The 24,555-nt window shown below is 40.5% G+C and overlaps 1 protein-coding gene across 1 annotated transcript in view; it reads left to right on the forward strand.

The window, feature by feature from the left end:
• The window catches only part of LOC136883380 (uncharacterized), a 97,364-nt gene extending 74,596 nt beyond the window's left edge, over window positions 1-22,768 (forward strand). The window contains exon 6 of the mRNA XM_067155653.2: window positions 22,421-22,768. Coding sequence (XP_067011754.1) covers window positions 22,421-22,500 — 80 coding nt within the window. The 3' untranslated portion in view covers window positions 22,501-22,768. The remainder of the gene's footprint in view (window positions 1-22,420) is intronic.
• The last annotated feature ends 1,787 nt before the right edge of the window (window positions 22,769-24,555 follow it).

The following is a 24,555-nucleotide window of genomic DNA, read 5'->3' on the forward strand; positions in this document are numbered from 1 at the left end:
CAATAAGCAAAATACAGACAAATCACACACACTACACTCACACAAAGATACACGTAAACATTATATACATATTTACACGAACTCTAGCCCTTGATTATTATTTTCACATTTAGTCAAAGTCAGGGAAAATATTCTCTCGATGACAATATCGTGGGGACCTCCTCTCCTCAACTTGAAATGTGACAGAGCAACGATTATCACTTTATTAAAGAACTCAGTTATACGACGATGTTCAGGGAAAATTTACGAACAAAAATCATCCGAAAATCATCGACAAAATTGCTTAAACACAGGTCAGAATCAACATTCCGCGCACGCGGTTCATGAGCTGCGATATTTATTTTTACTTCTCCACCATAATTGTGGCTCTCAATTAATCTGCGCTCACAACGAAAAAATTACGTCAAGTAACATATTTCTTCTTAACCTGACTCAGTAATGGATGTACAACCTATCTATTAAATTCAATAATATCCATCTACCAGTCAAATAATTATCACAGCACAGCAAAAATATATATCAATGTATCGGTCAGAAACTGCCATTTCCCAGGCCTAAATTACTATAAATGAGCGCACATCAACCTTATTCAATAATAATTAATATTATGCTCATGACCTTAGGTGTTCTTTTACGCGATAATTAGGTTAATTTATTTTTATCATTATTATTATTATCATCCCTGGCCGCGCAAGATCATACATGCGGAAGCTACTGCACAACAATATCACAGATGACTCTATTGCACTCGAAATCCAACCATACATCGTATAATCGAGGAATGAACTCTGATATAATGGAATCCACGAAATTACTGTCCCATTTGATCTCAATTCAGGTATACAAAATATTCAAATAGTCCTAGTTTAACGTTGAGGTCGTATTACTTTTATTTCTCCTGCCACAATGAACTCGGGACAATTGAAACACTTCTCGATGACATTCACTCAAACAAGCTAATAGGTTCAAATACACACTCATTCCCAAACTACCTTCACCAAGAAAGAAGAGGTGGAAATATTCTAACTAATAGAAAATTTTCTAAGCAAATAAGTAGAGGCTATATCATTACATTTACATTTATAAATAGAAAGAAAGAAAAACAATGTTTAAATATTACTTGGTGGTGACTGTCGGTCGTAGAACTCGGGCTGATGACCTAGTGCATTACCACGTTACGCACCATCGATCCTGGTCACGCCCGTCTGGACTGCTTTACATTTTACTCGTACATCGAGGACATGCTGGCGCGCTGGAAATCACACCATTCATCTCGTAAGAAGGCAGGCATCCTGACTTGCAGTCGAACCAATGATCTCTTCTGTGGAAGTTCTCGTGAAAGCTGAAACTAAAAATTACGTCTGAGACAAGTCCAAAACACACACCGCTGTTTGATGAGATGGAAAAGTAACTTATCTTTTAATATCTGGTGAGTTGTAGGTAGAATCCGTGAATATCTGAACTGCTGTTGCAACAAGTTGTAGGCTCTAAATAAGACGAAGTTCCCCAGTAAGCAAAATGTGTCTTCTCACGTCCGTAGCTGAAGTCAGAGTAATTCTCCACACGTCGCGTTCAGAGGTAGAAATTTCAGAGTAAAGTTTCCTTAGGAAAATCCATAATTCACCGTCTTAAGACAGGGGTGCGTCTTTTCATTATAAGCGATTGGTTAATTTATTAACTTCACACCAAATTGACCACTTGATTGGCTGCCGTAGTCAGACGTCATAAACCTTCACTAATATCGATCGAGCACTTGACACACATTTCGCCTGGTCACGTGGCACTCACGGCTGATTTGAAGGTCACTTGGCTAGCTGTATCTGCTCTCTCCCCTTGCTCGTCCTTGGCTGGGATTTCCGTACACCTGGTGACTAGTTCAGCCGACTCGATGTGCTAACACTCCCTTCCTGGTTCACGAAATAATGTTCCAACACACAGTAGAAATAAAATATTCTCCAGTAAATGATTTTTACCACTTTTGAAGGGGACAGTATGTATGTTTACTCGGTCTGCCATCTAGTGGGGACCTAGAGTAAAACGGAACGTCGAAATTGACGAGCAGACAGCCAGATGGCGTCAAATTGAAATGTCTGCACACGGTAGCTGAGGCCATACGATTATTATTATTATTATTATTATTATTATTATTATTATTATTATTATTATTATTATTATTATTATTATTATTATTATTATTATGTATGTACGTGCATCACGAGAAAACGGATGAAGAGAATTTAATGATAATTGGTATGTAACGTCGGAGAATGAACCACTACAAACTAGGCTATAAATAATTTTATTCACGCTGAGTAAAATGGTAGTTTAGGGGAAGGCCTGAAATTTAGTTCCCAAATTGTCTCTTATACTGCCACTCATCTCCGATAGATGGGATTACTGCTGCGTACCGAGTATAATAGACTGCCGGAATATTGGCGGGAAATAGCTGGGATTTAGATAACTTTCTTCTTTAGGATGCCATTCCTCTGGTTCATACATTTTTTAATACTGCTGGTACGTAACACACTGGTTCATCATAGTATTCACAATATTCGATCCCTACTCTGATACGCTGATTGGAATGATCAGTGTGTACACTTAACGGAATAATAGCTGCCTCTGTGGATCAGCGGTAGAGTGTCGGCCTCCGGATCCCAAGATAGCGGGTTCAAACCCGGCAGAGGTAGTCGGATTTTTGAAGGGCGGAAAAAAGTCCATTCGACACTCCATGTCGTACGATGTCGGCATGTAAAAGATCTCTGGTGACACATTTGGTGTTTACCCGACAAAATTCATTAAAAATCTCAGCCATAGACGCCCAAGAGAGTTTCGGTTTACTCGGTCTGCCATCTAGTGGTGGCCTAGAGTAAAACGGAACGTCGAAATTGACGAGCAGACAGCCAGATGGCGTCAAATTGAAATGTCTGCACACGGTAGCTGAGGCCATACGATTATTATTATTATTATTATTATTATTATTATTATTATTATTATTATTATTATTAACGGAATAATGGCAGAGGCTCACTTATGACCTGGTCTAGAATTACAATTTCGGCCTATTCCAAATTATAGCACCACAGTTCACTAAATAATTCAAAATTCAACCCTGAAAGGAGCCGTTTCTTAAGAAAAGTTTCTTCCTCTTCACTTTTATTAAATTCTACATTGTTTTTATTCCAAATTATTAGCGAAGAGGGGGTTTCTCCTCTGGCTTGGAGGAAAAATTTGCCTCCAAGTCAGATAGTCCTCCTCCCCGCTAGTGTAGTGAGTTGAGATTTCCCGACTCATCGGGTACTCCTATTAAACAGATGAGTAAGACGACATAGTTTTGCCCTGGGACTCTACAATGTTCGCCTCCCTAAATTAAAGAGTGTTCACGGCTCACGGCTGTCTGCGGCCTGGTCATTCCAGCTCTTTGGACTGTTAGACCGGCAGCGTAGTACTATTCGTTAAAGGTGGGAAAATGTGTGGTTTTGCATTTGATCCAGTATTTTATATGATAAGATCGCTTTTAATCGTTACATTCCTACTGGCGTGATTGTAATGACCTATGTTGGTTTCAGTTGAGAAAACCACTGAGACAGTCTTTCTGAGGACGTAAAAAAGGCAGCTGGAGTGTGAGTGTCTGCCATTATAATGTAAAGTCCCCAACCTGATTGCGACTAATGGTAGGCAAGAAGGCCTTAGAATGAATATTCCCTTACCCAGTCTTCACATGAGAAAAGACGTATGGTGACTTCCCCGTCTTGTTTCTGGAGTAACGTTAAGAGCTATGCAATTTAATACAATCTTTCTCACAACGCGTACATTATCTAACATAGAATTCTGTATACAATGTACAGTAGAGTTCCATAGCGAAGCACGGGTAGATCAGCCAGTATTGTTATCTATCTATCTATCTATCTATCTATCTATCTATCTATCTATCTATCTATCTATCTATGTACATATATATGTAAGAGTTTTGTCTGTACATCGCTCAGAATTGAAAAAGAATGGTATTTCCGGTATCGGTCGTCTCCACAGTAACAAGCAAATTCACGTTTTCATTTTCCGTCATCGTTTGTCAGTCAGTCAGTCAGTCAGTCAGTCTGTATGTATGTATGTACGCGGATCACGAGAAAATTTATGACGAGAATTTAATGAAAATCGGTATCTGAAGTCGGGAAATGAGGTACTACAACCTAGCCTATAAATAATTGTATTTACGCTGAGTGACATGGTAGGTAAGGGAAAGGTTTAAAATGAAATTCTCAAATATCCATGTTGTTAGTGGTCCTATCGATAAATACTACATATCTAAAGTTATATAGAATTAAATTTTCGATCATTTATGCCTTATACATTGTTACCGTACCGGCTATGATAACATAGATATCGTGAATTTCGATTTTTGTTGCTAAGTCCATATCAATGCCGAGCCACGAGAAAATGGGTGGACAGAATTTATTTAAAATCGGTATGTAAAGTCAGAGAATAAGTCACTGCATACACAATTTTATTCGCGTTAGATGAATTGGTAGTTTAAGGGAAAGCGCCTAAATTTTTTTTAAATACGATACCTATGTTATAGGTCCTATCGAAAAGTATTACATACCGTAACAAAAGTTATCGAGAATATAAGTTCCAATCATTTATCTCTTATACAGTTTTACCGTACCGACTATGATAATATAATTAATTAACTTAGACTTTTGTTGCTTAGTTCATATCAACGCCGATCACTGCTAACATAGAAATATTGTTCAATGGTGTTAAAACTGCGTGGTCATTGGTCCATATCGACAAGGAAAATTGTGAATATAACAATGCGACAAAAATCGTAAAGAGCGATCGCTTCAAATATAAGGTAAAATGGAGTCATGAAGGAAGGAAAAACTTCCTTTACATCAGATGCCCTAATATGATTTTATAATGTTATGTGACCCTCTTAGACTGATTCTGATGGTTCGGTCAGCTTCCGCTTCGAACGCTAGCGCTGTGCCACGTGCGGAGAGCCATCTGGTGACGAATGAACGTACCATTTCCATTTCTATTATAACGTCTAAATTTCCAAAGTTCAGTCCGGCTCCATGGCTAAATTGTTAGCGTGCAGGTCACAGGGGTCCCGGGTTCTATTCCTGGCAGGGTCGGGAATTTTAACCATAATTGGTTAATTTCGCTGGCACTGAGGCTGGGTGTATGTGTCGTCTTCATCATCATTTCATCCTCAGCACGTCGCGCAGGTCGCCTACGGGTGTCAAATCAAAAGACCTGCACCTGGCGAGCCGAACTTGTCCTCGGACACTCCCGGCACTAAAAGCCATACGTCATTTCATTACATTTCAAAAGCTCATTGTTTAAGAAGCCTTTCTCGTGGACAGTCGAGATTTTCTTCTGATGACGCAGAGCACAGTTCTCTGCGAAACGTAAAGCATTTCACCTTATTTTCTTGACACGGCGTAAGCCCAAAAGCTTATACAGTATCATGTCTATAAGTAGGGGCCGTGAAAGCATCAATGGCAATATTTTATAATTTGCTTTACGTCGCACTGACACAAATAGGTCTTATGGCGACGAAGGGGGTGGGAAAGGCCTAGGAGAGGGAAGGAAGCGGCTGTGGCCTTAATTAAGGCACAATCCCAGCATTTGCGTGGTGTGAAAATGGGAAATCACGGAATACCATCTTCAGGGCTACCGACATTGGGGTTCGAACCCACTATCTCCCGGATGGGTCGGGGCGGTAGAATATCACCCACGATATCCCCTGCCTGTCGTAAGAGGCGACTAAAAGGGGCCCAAGGGGCTCTGTACTTTGGAGCTGGGTTGGCGGCCATGGGACCCTTAGCTGAGTCCTGCCTGGTATTGTTCCCACTTACTTGTGCCAGGCTTCTGACTTTCATCTATCCTATCCGACCTCCCTTGGTCAACTTTTGTTCTTTTCAGACCCCGACGGTATTACGTATGGAGGCCTGCGGAGTCTTTCATTTTCATGCCCTTTGTGGCCCTTGTCTTCCTTTGGCCGATACCTTCATTTTTCGAAGTGTCGGACCCCTTCCATTATTTCTCTCTGATTAGTATTATATAAAGGATGGTTACCTACTTGTACTTCCTCTTAAAACAATAATCACCACCACCAAGAACCTTACATTGGCCACTGTTGTGATGTGTTTTGTCTCTTGTGCCGCCACTCATCTCAGATAGATGGGATTACTGCTGTGTCCCGAGTTGAACAGCTTGCTTGAATATTGGCGGAAAGTAGCTGGGGAGTTAGATAACTCTATATGACTGTCCCGTACTGCAGCTAGTTAAGGGATATTTGCTGTGGAGGATATCAGATGAATGATGTCAAATTGGGAGGAAAAATGGCTCTCCCCTTTCTGGGGAGATACCCACTGCACTGCGACATACTAGCTCGTTTTCTCGCAGCAGTAGAGTGTACAGGTGTACTATCGCTTATCCCCCTCTGATCCACAATATCGACAAGAGATAAAGAGCTGTAGAGTGTAGTGTCACCCGCCTGACTTTGTGTTCCGTGTGAGGCGTCATACCCTATTGATTACAGTACGTCCCTGGCTGCTCACCAAGAATGACCTCACTGTTGAGCCAGTAAAAGCTCTCTTAAACTACTGCTCTCCGATTTGGACAACAGCCGCCCCCTCCAGTACTAAGCAGTTAGACAGAGCAGTGTCCTTCTTTGCTGCAATTGTAAAGAACAGAAACCCCAAGCTCAGAAATCTGTCTACGCAGCAGGTATTAATGGCAATTAATGTGTCACCGCTGCATATCAGGCGACAGGTAGCTGACTTGAGTTTCCTCCACGAGATCTTAAATGGACATTACCACTCGGAACATCTTGTTTATCTCTTCTCTCTCCGCGTTCCTTCCCGTTCCACCAGAACCAAAGACCTTCTCCACATTCCCCACACTCAGCACTCAATACTTCAACGATATTTCCTAATCCGCCTCCCAACACTCTTTAACAATATTAATAGGAGACAAGAGCTTGATATAGCACCAAATAAAAGTGAATTCGAGAGGTGTGTAAATAGTATCTTAAAGATAAGTTGATGTGAAGGGATTATACCGCCATCTTGACCCACGACGACTTAGCTATGAACATGGACATTCTATGGTTTTCGATTTGGACAGTTGGATATGTACCTGATCTTGTTATATTTTGTTATGTTTATTATATTTTATTATGAAAGTTTACGTTTGTTAAATAGTCTGTTGACAGTGCAAGTGAAATTTGCTCAGTGTAGCTGTATCTTGTGCTTCGTGAATAAATAAATAAATAAATAAATAAAATAAATAAATAAATAAATAAATAAATAAATAAATAAATAAATAAATAAATAAATAAATAAATAAAAAGTAACATCACCATTCTACCAAGTCGGTAGTGGACCGAATCCTGGCCAAGGCAGTTGAGATTCTTGAAATGAATCTTGAGCGGTGGTGGTGGTGATTACAATTTTAAGACGGAAGTACAACTGGGCAACCATCCTTTATTGTCAAGTATTATTATTATTATTATTATTATTATTATTATTATTATTATTATTATTATTATTATTATTATTATTATTATTATTATTATTATTATTATTATGTTGGGTATTCAGCCCGAAGGCTGGTTTGATCCTCTGCAGCTCCGCCAACAGCTGTCATAAATAGCCTAGGCGTCACTGAAGAGGTGTACTGGGGAAATGAGGAGTGAGGTAGTTTCCCGTTGCTTTCTTCACCGAGCCAGCCGTTGCTGTTACATATCAATCTGCCAAGCCCACTGAAGTGCATGCACCAACCGACCCTATCAGCGATATTTTCATACCATTCATAACAGACTCTGGCTGCATAAGCAATGGTATTACTAGCACCACTCATACCTCAGTCACTTTCATATTGTCAAAGCCAAGGATGAGACTGAGACAGGTCAATTAAAGTAACAAATTTGATATATCCCATACCAGAAGACATAGTGCACTGTAAACACTACATCTCCCCAGCAAAGGCGTATTATTATTATTTTCCGATTGAGACCGTATCGAGAACTTTATGAATAAAATGGAGAAGATAACAACTACTCGTGTATAAGGAGAGGAAGACTCACCTTAGGGCTTATTCTACGAGAAAAGTGGAAGGCTTAATAAGGTTTACAAGGGCTTGGAAGAAGTTGGGGTCCAGGAGGGAGATATACAGGAGAGAACAACGTTTAAGAGGAAAATTTCGGGAATGAAGGATGGACCGGAGAAACTCGTCAAGTCACGCAACATTTCGGTTGAAGAGGGAGAAACGAGACGTCAAAGACATAAGGACAACTCGAAGGAGTGCAAAGAAGAGGGAATACATTTGAGGGATAGAAGATATGGTGGATTGTGTAAACGTGGTCCATAGATGACCTTAACGAATGAAATATATTATTACTAATATTAATACTAGCTGTAGTAGGAGCAAATACAGTAGAGACAATACGTGACACTCTGTGAGATATCGAGGGACAGCGATTAGAGCTCTGTCTAGCGGAGTGACCTGAGAGTTACTCATTCTGTCATAAGAGCTCGTGTATTTGTTTGTGACGTTTTGGCGTTATTTATGCGTTTGCATTAAGTTGACATAACTAAATACACTTAAGAAAATGGAAATTGCAACACTATGAAGGCATTGGCCGTTTATGTTGATTTTCAAGATATGGAACGATGTCATGTAGGTATGTAAACGATCAAAGTTTCAGATCCATTGGATTGTTGCTACAGGTCTCCACACGAAATTGGTCGCGGGGGAATCAACTCCAGTATACGGACTCTGGTGTAGCGTAGTTGACTTGCAGTCTGTGCAGCGAAGTGTTCCCCGTCAAACATGCTTCGACGACAGAGAAGAGCACGCTATCAACAACTGTCGCCCTTTGAGAGGGCTCGGATAATTGGGCTGTGTGAGGCTGGATTATCGCTAAGGACTGTCGCTGCACGTGTTGGCCGACAGGCATCTACGGTACAACGTGTATGGCAGCAGTGGTCAAATGAAGGTTCCCACACTCGTAGACCTGGCACAGGCCCAGCGCGACAGACAACTGTGAGAGAGGATCGCCGCATCATTCGGATGGCCCGGATGGAACCCCATGCAACAGCAGCGCAAATTCGAGCAGCTGTGGCACCCCACGTTACACAACAAACAGTTAGTAATCGCCTGCGTGCAGCTGTCTTACGAGCCCGTGTCACTGCAGAAGGTGTTCCATTGACCCCACAACAGCGACGTGTAAGGCTGGCCTGGTGTCGAGAAAGATCGACGTGGGTCGACGAATGGCATAGGGTCGTCTTTAGTGATGAATCGCGCTTCTGTCTTGCCCGCTGTGATCACCGGAATCGTGTGCGCCGACGTACTGGGGAGAGGGGTCGCCCAGATCATATTGTCGAGAGCACACAGGGCCAACATCAAGCATTATGGTCTGGGGAGCTATTGGCTTTAATGTGAAACCACAATTAGTGCTTGTTCAGGGCACTATGACTGCTCGACAGTACGTTGATAGGGTACTCAATCCAGTGGTTGTCCCTATGATGGCGAACATTGCTAATGGGATGTTTCAGCAGGACATTGCCCGGGTTAACACTGCACACATCTCCACAGAAGCTCCCCACGACATCACAACCTTAGAATGGCCCGCCAGATCCCCGGACCTCAGTCCTATTGAACATGTGTGGGACATGATGGGTCGACAACTGGCCAACCGACCTCCGCCACCCACAACATTGGAACAACTGTCCCGTGCAGTGCAGCAAGCATGGGCCACAATTCCTCAGGAAGCGATCCAGGGCCTTATTGACTCCATGCCTCGACGAATTCATCAATGTATTGCAGCTCGTGGTGGGCACATCCTGTATTGATTGTTGTCCAAACTTGCAGTCAGAGGGATCTGAAATTGTAATCATAGAATCACAACCAAACACTCGTCCTGCATGTTCTATTGCAGCAATGTAGCACCACTCCTTCTGGGTGTTGCAATTTCCATTTTCTTCAGTGTAGTAGTGTATATCTCCTCTCAATATGAGTGGAAAGATATATGGTGTGTTTGGCTGCAATGACTATGAAGTGCAGAAGGATTCGCGGTCTTTCTTCCGTTTCTTCGTGACAAGAAAATGTAAATAAATATTATGGTTGCATAGATATTCTTCCAGTTACAAAGAGATTTGTATAGTAGTTCCAAAATTTCTGAGCTGCGCAATTCATATTTTAACTGGTTTAAAATGTAATCTTATTTTATTGTATAGTGCAGCAGTTAACCTTCAATACCGATGCGTTGTTGTAGGTGTGATCTGTGGGTTTTGATTTAATTCAAGAAAATGCATATGCGTATGTGTATGGCTGGTTGTGTTCCAAATTACCCCATTTGGAATGCCGTAATGCGTTGTCAAGCACTGAAAAAAATATAGGTGATTTAAGAAATGTACATTTTTTGTTGAAACAATATGACGATGCAAATTTGCTTTACCGTAATGTAAGGGCAAGTTGCTTATAGGGAAATTTTGAATGTTCTTGAAGGTAAATTTATAGATTATCTTTCTATTAGTGGGCTTCAAGTTAAAAAGAACATTGTCCAGCTCTTAAATATAAATTCATCGAATCATGTGTGTGTAAGGAATGTGCCGATATTTTTATTGACAAGTATCTTAATGTGATAATACAATGTTTTCAAATGAGAAAAAAGACAAATCCAGCATGAAAGTTCAGGTAGGAATACTAAAGCTAAAAAAAGTCCTTTCATACCAGTCCATTTCACATGTTGGTTTTATGTCTAATTTCAGTCTTTAAATAATAACCTGTTAAATACATTTTTATTTATTTATCCAGAATTGCTTTAGCAACTTTGAAGTTAATATCTTAGTAACACTTTCTTTCTAGACGTAATTTATTTATCCATTTCCGTATATGCATTTCCATTGATATTTGAATTTAGCGCTAATTTTCAGGTCATGCCACTAGGAGCGCCACTTGCGAATTTTCTCCCATTTTATCAAGGCTAAATCCGGAAGTAGCGCGTATTGTCTCTACTGTATTTGGTAGTAGTAGTATCTCTAGGCTTAGAACAGAGAAAGTGAAATCTGTCTGCAGACGAATAAGCATGGAGAATCTCCAGGAAGAGAAAACCCTTAAATACGCGATTTATTCTTTAATTAAATATAATTGTTTTTCCTTCCAAAAGCAGTATTTCTTCTTTCGTTTCCGCCGACTATGGACCACATTAAGTATTCTGTTTCTGGGCTTTATTCCTCGCCCAGTTCTCCTTCATACTTTCATTTAGCAATCTCCTCCTTTCTCCATGGCGCTTGGGTACGAGATCTAACTTTTTCTTGGAACCTTTTCGTGGCGTCGATCCTCGATTTGTAAGTATCCCTGTTGCTGATTTCCGTCCCTTGTATTCTCATTTCTTCCAGGCCCTTCTTTACCTCCTGGTACCAGCGCTCTGTAGTTTTCTGGTCTCAAAACCTCTCATTATCTAATTGGTCAGTCTTCCCGGGTTCATTCTGAAGAACATGGCTCTGCTCTTCCGGATGGTATCTGAGACGGTAACTGCGACGGAGAAGGTAGACTTCGGTACGGCGTATTTGGTAGAGGAGTCAACCCAGTGCTCGGGATTAATGGGCTAAAAGGTATCTGAACTATGGAACCATGTTAGGGGCAGTTATCAGACTTACTCTGAGTGTTTGAACCCATAATGTGCGGCTCAGGGCCACCGTCTAATCTCCATGTTAGGAGCGGCTGTGAACTTAACTCCCCTGAGGCTAACAATCTCAATTGTATCTCTCGTCGATGTCTAGGCATCGGCCCCAAACCGAATCATTCGACTCAGCATGATAGAAAGATCAAGCATTGGCACTAACCCAGGTGGTATGCAACCAACTGTTGTCAACAACAACGTCAGCGAGCCTTTGGATTCTGGAGAGCTCGCACCAGTAAGCAAGAGATTATTTTTTTCTAGGGGCTTTACGTCGCACCGACACAGATAGGTTTTATGGCGACGATGGGATAGGAAAGGCCTAGGAGTTGGAAGGAAGCGACCGTGGCCTTAATTAAGGTACAGCCCCAGCATTTGCCTGGTGTGAAAATGGGAAACCACGGAAAACCATCTTCAGGGCTTCCGATAGTGGGATTCGAACCTACTATCTCCCGGATGCAAGTGCAAGAGATTAAAGAGCAAGGGATAAGGTCACTTTGCAACATTGGATGTCAATTCACTTCTGAAAGTTTGACAACTCAAACATCTCACTGGTACCTTGCCCAAAAGTAGTACATTATCAGAAAAAAATATTTTTAATTTTCTTGGATCAGTCAAAATGTGAAGAGTTTTGAATGTTCCATATACCGGTATATGCAAAACTGTACGATTACTGCAGCTGCTGTCACACTTCAGCCTTCCTTGCTCACGAATTGTCAGAGGTAAACACCATTGTATTTGTTTTACCTTAACTGTTTAAAGTTTACATTTCACTCCCGCAGATTAGCAAGAAACATGATAAAATAAGAGTGTTCATTTTCAATACACTTGTGACACTTTGCGAGTTCGCCTGCTGGGTGGAAGTAGATGCACACTTGAAAAATCATAAATCAGGTTTAACAAACATGTAAATTCTCTTTTGCATATATGCAGTGCTGTGCATATAAGGGTTAAACAGAAGTACATGGGTATGTCTAGTGAAAATGTCCAAGGTATAAACAGTCATCAGGTTCAGGATTTTTTATTAGTTAGGTATGATGTAGTAGAAACAGAAAGTGAATGCCTAGGAACAACTGTGTTTTAAAATGATAAAAGAACGAGTATCTTAGTGTGCGCTCTAAGAGTCTCATATAAGGAGGAATGTAATATTGAACAAGTCTGTAATTCCAACATTTTCAAAGGTTAAAGCGAGGTTCAGGCTCCGATCCAGATAAAAGTCTAGTGGTACGTATTATGCAGACTCGATCATTTTCGGCTCTGCGGCGGATAGACACAATATATGAGCAAAGCACTTAAGGACAGAAAACAAAGTCCAACTCATTCCAGATGACAACAGACAAAAATCTGCTTCAGAATCTGGAGAAAGGGCCGAACTTCTGTAATTCCATTATCGATGTGTTTGCAGAGAATAACAGTCGATTTGAACTGATGTACAATCAGGATTATTATTATTATTATTATTATGATTATTATTATTATTTTTATTATTATCTATATATTAAAATAATTTATTAAACACAATTTTATCCAATCCGTCCGTCCGTTCTGCTCAGCCGATCTGCTTCAGTTTTGTTCTATTCTCTCCGGAATTACTTGCCCGTGAATCATCAAGCATTGATAAGTCTGTAAGTTCGGTCAATTTCGAATAATCCTAAAATGAAATCACAAAATGACCCCTCCAGGCGGTGGCTCACCCTAGCCCGCAATACATTCTGTACTTAGCGGGTTGCATACGCTTAAGGAGCACTGTCTTTACGTAGAACTATCGGCGAAGCTAAACGATTAAAAAATAATATCGGCGAAGCTAAACAATTAAAAAAATATCGGCGAAGTTAAACGATTAAAAATACCGGCGAAGGTAAACGATCAAAATATCGGCGAAGCTAAACAATTAAAAAATAATATCGGCGAAGTTAAACGATTAAAAATATCGGCGAAGCTAAACGATTAAAAATGTCGGCGAATGCAATTTCAACAAAATTTGGTACACATACAGTACCGGTCAAATGTTTAGGACCACATTAAAAAATCATGAACTTCCATCTACAACATAAATTTTTGCTACTAAACCTCTGTATTTTTTTTCCTGAGCTCTAGCATCTAATATGATATACGTCGCCTGACTTCAGTGATTTACACCAAGTAGTGTATAAGTTATACATTTTTAACTGTTGGAAGGTCACGTCAGAAAGTCAACATTTTTGGAAATATTATGTACTATATACTCTAATCGGCTTCAAGTATCACCAACAAGATTCTTTTATAGACTTAGCAATAGTTGGGGGTCATTTTGGTACAAATAGCAAAAATTCCTAAAAAAATGCGGCACCGACTTTTGTGCTTTTATTTTTTGTTTCAAATCAGCTCTAAAATGGTCAGTTTTCCCTTGTTCTTGTCATAGGTCTCAGTGTGAGCTATCGTCATCAGGAATGTGTTCTTGGTTGCCATCCACAAAGTGCAAATGGAACTATCAGGGCAGGTAAGTTACATGCCGATAGCTCGTCCCGAGATCTTGGGCCATACATGATAAAGGCAAAGAAAAATCAACCATTTTGGAATGGTTTGAAATAAATAAAACACGCAAAAAAGGTGCCGCATATTTTAGGAAGTTTTATATTTATACTAAAATGACCCCCACCTATCTCTAAGTCTACAAAAAAATTAGAGATGTGTCGTTCCTGACTGAACTGCTCCTAGACAACTGCTCCTCAGGATGAGTAAGTCTTCAAGGAAGGACTAGCTACGGAGTTGTAGTTCTTTAAGTCCCAACCGACCAATGAGACACTTGCATGCGATATGAGCGGGACATGATGGAACTAAGAGTAGGAGTACACAGCCGACTTGATGCGTCGCTCTAACTAGCTCAGCGCAGAGAGGGATCCAGTCGGCCGTGAGGAGTAAGACTAACCTGAACAGAAGATTGGCCAATGAATAGTGAAATGTAAATTTTATTTGTGTATTTTATTTTCATTATGTGATACCAGTTGCGAAACAATAAATCTGGGAGTTTATTTATGTTAGTGTCGACATAATCTTTTACATTTTCGTGTCGGGAGACTAACTACGGAACTGTAGTTCTTTTAGTCCCAAGCGACCAATAAGAGGCTTGTATGCGATTTGAGCAGGACGTGATGGGACTAGGAGTAGGAGTTGGAATAAGACTAACCAGGGTTGACCCGAGACTCTTCTACAGGAGTGCGCTGAGGAAATTTTCTAGTAAAATGAAAATTTACTTGTATAGATTGATTGCAATACGAAACACCAGTAGGGAAACCATAAAACGTGGCCTAAATTTATGTAAGTATCGACACATTTTTTTACATTTTTGTGTTCGTGATGTTAAGTACTCTAAGCTAAAATAGGCCTAATCCAAACGCACGTAATGTGATATTTAGAGAGTTTGAAATCATAGACCAAGCTTCATAATCAAAATATTAATAATCTGGAATCACCGAACTCATAGTTTATCGCCGACCGGTGTAGCATGACAGTAAGTACTGCTTGCTTGTAACCCGGACTCGAGAGGTGATGTGAGTTTGAATCTTCCCAACGGCTGCTCTCTAAGGGTTTTCCGTACTTTTCCCTTTTCCCTCGAGGAACATGCTAGAACAGTACCATCTTCAAAAACTATGGCTGATTCCTTCCAAATCCTTTTCCAAACCCCCACTTGCAAGTGAAATTAATACCGTACCACGGTTCGTGATCGTATTTTGTGAATGATGGCCAAATTTCAGAGGTATTGTAACATCGTTCCTGTAGATACAGTATTTAAAGAAAATGCACTGAAAATCCAACCATTAATAATTTTATTCTCAGTAACCTAATTGCTATGCCCTTTAAAACAATCATGATTGTTAATTTTTAAAGGTACTTTCGGCTGCTGTGGTGCGTAGCGCGAGCAGGTATAAAATACCCACGTGCTGGTCACGGACCATTTGTTGGCAGCCCAGCCGCCTGGGATTCTAGCGAGCGAAGTTACTGAGGGAGAAGAGTAGGAACTAAAATAACTGCTCCCAAAGAACTGTTCATTTCAGGGACTGAGCAGTTCTGATACTAGTCCTTCTGGTTAACTACTCTTACCCATCTCTAAAAAAAATCTTGGCGGTGATACTTGCAACCAATTAGAGTGTACAGTACATTATATAACCAAAATTTTTGATCTTTTGTTGTGACCGTCCAAGAGTTAAAAATTCATAACTTGCACATTATTCCGACTAACTGAATGAAATCAGGCGACATATATCCTATTAGATGTGAGAGCTCAGAAAGAAAATTACAGATATCTCGTGGCACAATTTTAGATTCTAGATGCCATTTCGTGATTTCTTTACGTGGTCCTCAACTTCTGACAGGTACTGTATGAATACTGAAAATGAATATCTTCAGCCTGTTTCCAGTCATTCGACCGGGTCAGGAATGAAATGAATGAAGCCCCCATCTAGCGGCGAGGATAGGAATTCTGCCGGCTGCCGAAGCCTGTCGCACTCCTCTGAGTCAATGATTAATGATTGACAGATGAAATGAAATGAAATGATATCGGAGAGTGTTGCTGGAATGAAATATGACAGAAAAAAGCTGAGTACCCGCAGAAAAACCTGCCCCACCTCCGCTTTTTCCAGGACAAAATTCGCGGGGAGTGACGGAGATTTGAACCATGGAACGCAGCGGTGAGGGACCGGCGCACTGCCGCCTAGCCACGGAGGCTTCAAATACATGAATGCCACATGGAGATACATACTATGGGAGTAAGACACACCTAGGGGTGAGCGGGGACGGAGTCACATGTAAAAATCGTCGAAAATAACGTATGTTAGAGTTGAATGCATACTTTTCGGTATCGCTGAGATGAATTGTGACACTCTTGAAGGCTGATTGGTGACATTCTCAAAGACAGTTGGAGTCGTGTACATCAGAGGTGCTTACGCTGGGCATTTCTTCGCGCGGGCGCCCAGCACTGTAGGAGGGCGAGCTGGTAGCCGATGACCGCAGCGTACGCTATTCAACCACAGTGACGTTGTGGCTACGTCACAGACCGTAAAGTTAGGGCGAAGTTCTCCCAGACACTCTCGATCACTGCTGCGATACCCGAGTTTGAAATGGAGGCAGAAAATAATGAAAGAAAGAGGGCAGAAATCTGCTTACCCTCCAGGGTTGGCTTTTCCCTCGGACTCAGCGGAGGACCCCGCCTCTACCGCCTCAAGGGCAGGGTCCTGGAGCGTGAGACATTGGGTCCGGGTATATAACTGGGGAGGATGACCAGTACCTCGCCCAGGCGACCTCACCTGCTATACTGAACAGGGACCTTGGGAATATTGGAAGGGATAGACAAGGAAGAGGGAAGGATGCGGCCGTGACCTTAAATTAGGTACCATCCCAGCATTTGCCTGGAGGAGAACTGGGAACCACGGAAAACTACTTCCAGGATGGCTGAGGTGGGAATCGAACTCACCTCTACTCAGTTGACCTCCCGATGCTGAGTGGACCCCGTTCCAGACCTCGTACCACCTTTCAAATTTCGTGGCAGAGGCGGGAATCGAACCCGGGCCTCCGGGGGTGGCAGCTAATCACACTAACCCCTACACCACAGAGGCGGTCATAATACGGAGTTAAAGTGGATAAGCTGTGGCCTGTGGTTGTTCGGGTTTAAATGATCTGATAAAATCACCAACAGTCCAATTATGCTTGCGGGGAATAAAATCAACGAGGTTATTTATTTTAACTCATTCTGTACATCTAATTGGTAGATACATTTACGTTGGATAGTAAATATCTATGTCCTCACTCGTGATGAAACTCCCTTTCGCCATTTAGAGGCTAACTATTATCACCGGGTGGGTGTTAAATTTTAAATACTATTTTCAGAAATTCAGTGAACAGGGAAAGTTACACAACACTAAAAAAACCTGCAAAATAATTGTTGCATTATGTAATTATATTACTTTTCCCTCAATGAATAAGAGAAATTTTAGTTTAAAAAATGAAAGTACTGTCAATCCCATCCAAGGAATTGTAAATCGTAGCTTGTACCCTGAAAGCCTGTACCGTTGTAGATTGTAACACAAAAAATATAACGAGTCAGTTTTATTTGAATGAATAAATATATGAAAATAAAACTGACTCTTTATATCAGGCGCAGTATAAATCAAACCGAAATATCTTAAAAAGGTCAGTTATTTGTTGCGATTATAGAGTTTATTTTAAATAATATATCCCAATCAGCACTTCGGTGAGTGGTGGAGGAGAGCTTCGTAATCACAGTCAAACGTCAGTGCTCACTCGCTTCCTGCAAATTGTGTTCGCTCTCTCGCTTCACTGTGACGTATGCTTGCTACGTAAACTGCCTGAATCTACGTCAAGCCAGCCCGGTCGCACTGGGCGCCCAGTTGAGCCCCTCTGGTGTACATCATACCTGTAGGATGACACGTAAAAACATACTGTTATCGCTTATTTTTATTCTTTATTTGAAGGGATCAAGAACTTTCCATTCAGTATGGGCTGCAACAAGAACAAAGCCCCACGTGAAACAAAACAATCTTAAACTAAAACTGTGAATTAAACGCACAACAGTAACTATAACACTACAAAGTAGTTCGTTAAATAACAATCAACGTCGCAATAAGTCTACAAAAAATGACTTCACACACAAATCTTAAAAGTAGACATTCAAAACAGCACCCGGGTTTGTGGGATATAGCGCAAGGGGAAGGGGTATATACATGAAAACTGAAGAAGCAAGCTCTCTGGGTGAATTTCGACAGAGAAGTAAAGGTTGACAGTTTGCCAATTTAACTGCGGTAATAATAGCTTTTTTTTTAGGATTTTGATTCGATACTACACAATAACACAGTCACCAAAGGAACGATACTAAGCTTTTATTATAATGAAATAGAAGTACGGAGTGATGATACAATAAAAATCATTTAGTATCTGACTACACACTAAGACAGGGCCTCTCAGGGTGCATGCGCCTGGTGCATGCACTGTACACGGCGCAAAAGACGATTTCGCTTGGTTGCCCAGAGTGCAGACCCCCACTCCTCGATTTGGAGCAATAGCGCTGTATCTCTTTTTCCCCGCGCCTGTCTCTCTCGCTTCCCCTGTCTCCCTATTCCTCACTCGCTCCGTAGCGCTCCAAATCCGAGCCGGGTGAGCCGAGCTTAGCCGAGTAGCCCAGAGGCGAAGCGTTGGTCCGAGCTGAGTGGAACCAATGCACAGTGCACGGAGCTCTTGCGCCTCGATTCACACGCGTGAAATTTTGAGCGTTTGAGAGGCCCTGCACTAAAAAACTAAGAGACGCTAAAGAGACTGCCAGACTGAGGAATGCGCGTGGCAAGCGGGTGAATCATACCTCAGTGTCCATGGCCTTGGTAAAATATACATATACCAGCAAGATACCCGTGCTTCGCTACGGTATTATAATGAAATTTATGATTGAATGCTTAATGTTTTATATATAATCCGCCGAAATTCGCGATCTAACTCGTTTTCTGAGAGAATCCGCCAAAATTCGTGATCTGACTCGTTTTCTGAGAGATTACGGCAGTGTTCCTCAAATTTATCAATCTCTGTTTCCAGCAATCGATTTCTTACTTCCAGGTATTCCACCCGGTCAGTTGGGTCCCTAAAACTTTGCCATCTTTTCCTATAACCATTTTTAAAATGGATCAAATCCTTGAGGAGATCCGGCGCGGTGTCATCTTGGGTGCCTTGGCCATACTGAACCCGCGGCCGAACTGCAATCGGGTCATTACCCGGCCAGGACCCGCTCCAAGCGCGGTCCGCACATTCTGACGACGGTCCAGAAAATTATTATTATTATTATTATTATTATTATTATTATTATTATTATTATTATTATTATTATTAATGTTCTGGACCCCACAGCAAGGTCAAGACCGCTAATTGGCGGTAAATTACATCTGCTGCCATTGTCATTGCTGACAATGTGACCAGCACCATCGTCGCGCCTAGGTAAGTGCGTGAGATTTCTTGCGACACGAATGATTTACTTCCGTGCATTATTGACCTTATTATAGAGGTGAACATTTGCACGGTCAATATCATTTCTATCGTTAATTTCAAATGTGTTTAAATTTTTATTTATATGCCAGGAGAATCTACTATAGGCTAACTTTATGTTCTCCTAAGGAAAAGATGGCGCTTGAAAAACGAACCCAGGAAAGATTTAAAATGATCAGTTTATGATCGGAATAAGTATATTATGAACAGTAAAATCAATAAGTCACAACTCCTTTTTCACCCGACCGTCGTTAAGAGAAGGTGTGTTTCTTTGTGCTTAAAGGCGACTCCAAATACCAATGTGCACGTCTGTTACCTTCAGTTCTGAGATATAAGTATCCCTTTAAAAAATTCACTTTTTTCACTTCCTTCCCCACGCCTCCCTTGAGTGAATTTTCCGGCAAAAAATACTAATTTCTTTAATAGTAAAGGATCTTCTAAATACAAATTATCACGACTCTAACTTCTCCAGTTTTTGAGATATGTGTACTCATAAAAGGAATTCAACTCCTTTTCACCCCCGCCCCGAAGATGTTTTCCCCCAAAACTCTTTTTTCTTTGTTTTTAAAGGAGATCCAAAATACTAATTTTCACGTCTGTAACAACTTCAGTTTTTATTAGATGTAAGTATCATACAATTAATTCAGTTAGATTTCAATTCCTTTACCTCCCCCCCCCCCCAACCTTTAATTTTAAAGCAGATTCTAAATACCAATTTTCACGTCTGCAAAATATTTCGTTTTTGAGATAATAGTATGCTCATACAAAGAATTCAACTAATTTTTCAATTCCCCCCCACCCCCGCTTTAGCTGGATTTCCGAAAAACAAAAATACTTTCTTTCTAAAGGAGATTACAAATACCAAATTTCACGTCTGTAACATCTTGAGTTTTTATTAGATGTAAGTATCCTCATACAATTAATTCAGTTAGTTTTCAATTCCTTCAAACCCCCCCCCCCCCGCCCAACCTTTAATTTTAAAGCAGATTCCAAATACCAATTTTCACGTCTGCAAAAAATTTCGTTTTAGTGATAATAGTATCCTCATACAAAGAATTCAACTAATTTTTAAATTCCCCCCCCCCACCCCGCTTTAGCTGGATTTCCGAAAACAAAAAATACTTTATTTCTAAAGGAGATTACAAATACCAAATTTCACGTCTGTAACATCTTCAGTTTTTGAGATATCAGTATCCTAATTAAAAGAATTCAACCCCATTTTCAGTCACTTTTACTCCTCCACCCAAGTGGTTTTTTTAGAAAACAAAAAAGACATGTTTCTTTATTTTTAATAGAGATAAAAATACTATTTTTCACTTCGGTAACATGTAAAGTTTTTGAGATATACTGTAGAAATGCTCATTTTAAAATTTATCCCCCTTTTTAGTTCCCCTTAAGTGGAATTTCCAAAAACAAATCACCCTTCTTTACTTTTACAGGAGATTCCAAATACCATGTTTTACGTCTGTTACATTTTACGTTTCTGAGATGTGCTGTAGATATAGTCTTTCTAAAAATTCACCCCAATTTGTCCCTGCTGTTTAACTCCCATTAATTGGATTTTCCAAAAACAAAACATACGTGTTTCTTTATTTTCAAAGGAGATCCAAAATACCAATTTTCAGGTCTGTAATATCATTTTCTGAGATATAAGTATCCTCATTAAAGGCTTTCAACCGCTTTTTCACCCTTTTTCACCCCTCCTATTGGGATTTTCCGAAAACAAAAAATACGTGTTTCCTTATTTTTAAAGGAGATTCTAAATACCAATTTTTACATCTGTAAACATTTAAAGTTTTGAGATACAGATACTCTAATTTTAAAATTTCACCCTCCTTTCCACCTCCTTAGCGAAGGAATATCCAAAAATTCTCCCTTAACGAGCACCTACATTATACTATAAATGTATCCTCAAAATTTCATTTCATTGTGTCCAGTAGTTTTGGCTCAGCGATGATGAATCAGTCAGTTAGGACAAGTTATTATATATATATATATAGATTATTCACCCCTGCTTCTTTGAATTTTTCCGTAACCACAAAACAAAACCCAACTGGTTTAAAGAACCTGAATAAAGAGCTATTAGAACTAAAAATTACAGAAAATTCACTATTCCATCGAACAGGTAAAGTAATAATTAAAGACGAAAACATAAGGTTCCAAGACAAATCTACGTTATAAACGAAGTATAGTCTCTCTGAAGAAGAGAGGAAACTGAAATCAGAAAGAATGAAGAAATACTGGGCACTAAGGAAAGAACAACACACAGAAATGATCGACTCAACGTACCCCAAAGGAGGGTGAAACGAGAGAAGAAAATACCCCTGCTACCCTTTCTCAGAGCACATGCAAAGTGTCCACGACATCTTGTGCGTACTTCCGCTAGTAATTTTCTTAAGAATAAAATAAAATAAGGGAATGAATGAGCAGATAAGACAACTCAGTTCGTACAAATTGCTTTTTTAAAATAATTCCATGTTTCAGCTGGCTAAAATGTGAACAAAAATCTAATATTTTCTACAAAAAGTGGGGGGAGGGACTGCCTCCCTCCACCTAACCACGCTACTGATTCAAAAAGTACCCCGGTAACGCATGCAGTAGTTTCATATCTAGGCACGTTATCTGACGGGGCCTCTAGTTATTATTGATACCACAAATCTATCTTAGTATTTTCACCTGTAAATTACTGTGTTTTCATTTTGTTTTCAGCTATCAGCTTCTACTTCATCCTAGTGGTGCACAGCTTCTACAGATACCTCATCGAGCTGAAGTCCCCGATCATCATCTAAGTGACGCCTTCTTCTCACGCAATTCTTTCAAGAGTAGAAATACTGTTGTGGTACTCTAACTTTACTATACAAATGTATCACGTCTCTTTACTATTTTCAACATTTCCTTTTCGTGGAAAGTGCATGTGATGGAGGCATGCACGAGTAATGCTAAGTTCTTGTTGTTGAAGGAAATTAAGTGGAAGTCATTACGAGTTTCTTGTATACATTTACTATTTTCTACTACAAAAAACATGTTTGATATAAGAGTTTTTGACACTACGCTTCATTAGACTTTTTGTTAAATGGAATTCATATACAAGTTACTTGTGTTTATATATTTTTAATGCTAGACAAGGGATGGTGAACCTATGGTTGTGATCAATATTGAATAGCATGTTCAAAAATAAGACGCTAATAATTCGGTTTGTTTCTTCACAGTTAGGAAACATTGACGGATGAGAAGCACTTCCAATAAGATTTTTCCTCCAAAATTAATAATATGTTTTACACAAAAATTATTAATGTTCCCGAAATAACTAATTTTCCAGGTGGTTTTTTGAAAATATGAAATCTGTGATAGGAATTGCTTTCAGGTGAGCGTCTATATACGGTGTCCTTGAAAGAGTTTCAGTATTTATAGAACAGGCAGCAAACCGGTTGCAAACCCAATATCTTGAAAGTTATTGTCCGCTACCACTGCAATAAAAAATGTAAAAAACGAGATTTCCACTTCCGGAGGTGCACATGGCCCTGAGGTTCACTCAGCCTACACAAAAAATGAGTACCAGGTTAATTCCTGGGGGCAAAAGTGGCCGGGCGTAGAGCTAACCAAGTGCCGAGGTTACGGATAGTGGAAGCCTTTACCTTCCACCTCTCCAAGTGCCTTCATGGCCTGTACGGAGATGACTTTGCTTTGCTTACCACTACAATCAATGATCACTATGTTCCAATAATCTACAGAGGATCGTATGCAACAAAAGACAGAGGTACGCTCCTACGTAAACATTGCTCGAGAACCTATCAGCGTGTTGCGTTACGGTTTTGTTATGATGGGGCACCAGACCATTTTCATCCTAGGGTTAGGCGACACTTAACGCGTGTCTTTCGTGAGCGATAGATTCGTCGGAGAGGGCCAATACCTTGGCCTGTCCGTTTTGATTTAGATTTTTGGCTTTGGAGACATGTAAAGACCATGGTGTATGCGGAGGAAGGATGTGGATTCACTACGAGAATGCGTGCTCAATGCCTGTGATGTAATCAGGCAACAGCCAGGAATATACCAACGCTTGTGTCATTCTTTGCGATATGAGATGGAAGGCTGCATTGCAATGGATGCCGACAGCGTTGCCAACCGTTCGAATGTCAAACCGTACACCTTATTTACGGTTCTGCAAATTCCTAAATGAACATTTATATTATTGGAAATGTTCAGATTTTTTATGTCTGACTCGTTAGCTGAATGGTCAGCGTACTGCCCTTCTGTTCAGAGGGTCCCGAGTTCGATTACCACCGGATCGGGGATTTTAATAGCTTCTGATTTATTCCTCTGGCTCGGGAACTGGGTGTTTGTGTATGTCCCAACACTCCCCTCTTCATATTCAGACAACACACCACACTACCAACCATTACAGGAATATGCAGTAGTGATTGCATTCCTCCATAGAGGGTAGGCGTCAGGAAGGGGATCCGGCCGTAAAAAGTCCAAATCCAAATGTGCGACGCAGTTCGCACCCGTGACCCCACAGATATGGGGAAAGGCGGTAGAAAACGAAAGAAGAAAGTTCAGATTTTTTATGCAAAATTATGTTTTCTCTTGTGTGAACATACCTCATTTCCTGATCGTGTATGAGGTGGCCTCCATTTCTTTAGGAGACTCCCAAGCTTTGAATGCCGTGATTCACCTTTGAGTTGGTTTCAGATCAAGCAATGAAACGCTTGAATACACTGACACGTGGAATGTTTCTGTCTCACTCTGCGGCCGGGATTACCCTACTGTTCAAACTTTACCAACTGCGGATCTCGTAGTCGTGTATGTGTTCACAGTCACACTCTGGGATGAGCTCACACCGAGCT

The sequence above is a fragment of the Anabrus simplex genome, chromosome 11 (genome assembly GCF_040414725.1).
Source record: "Anabrus simplex isolate iqAnaSimp1 chromosome 11, ASM4041472v1, whole genome shotgun sequence".
Taxonomy (NCBI): domain Eukaryota; kingdom Metazoa; phylum Arthropoda; class Insecta; order Orthoptera; family Tettigoniidae; genus Anabrus; species Anabrus simplex.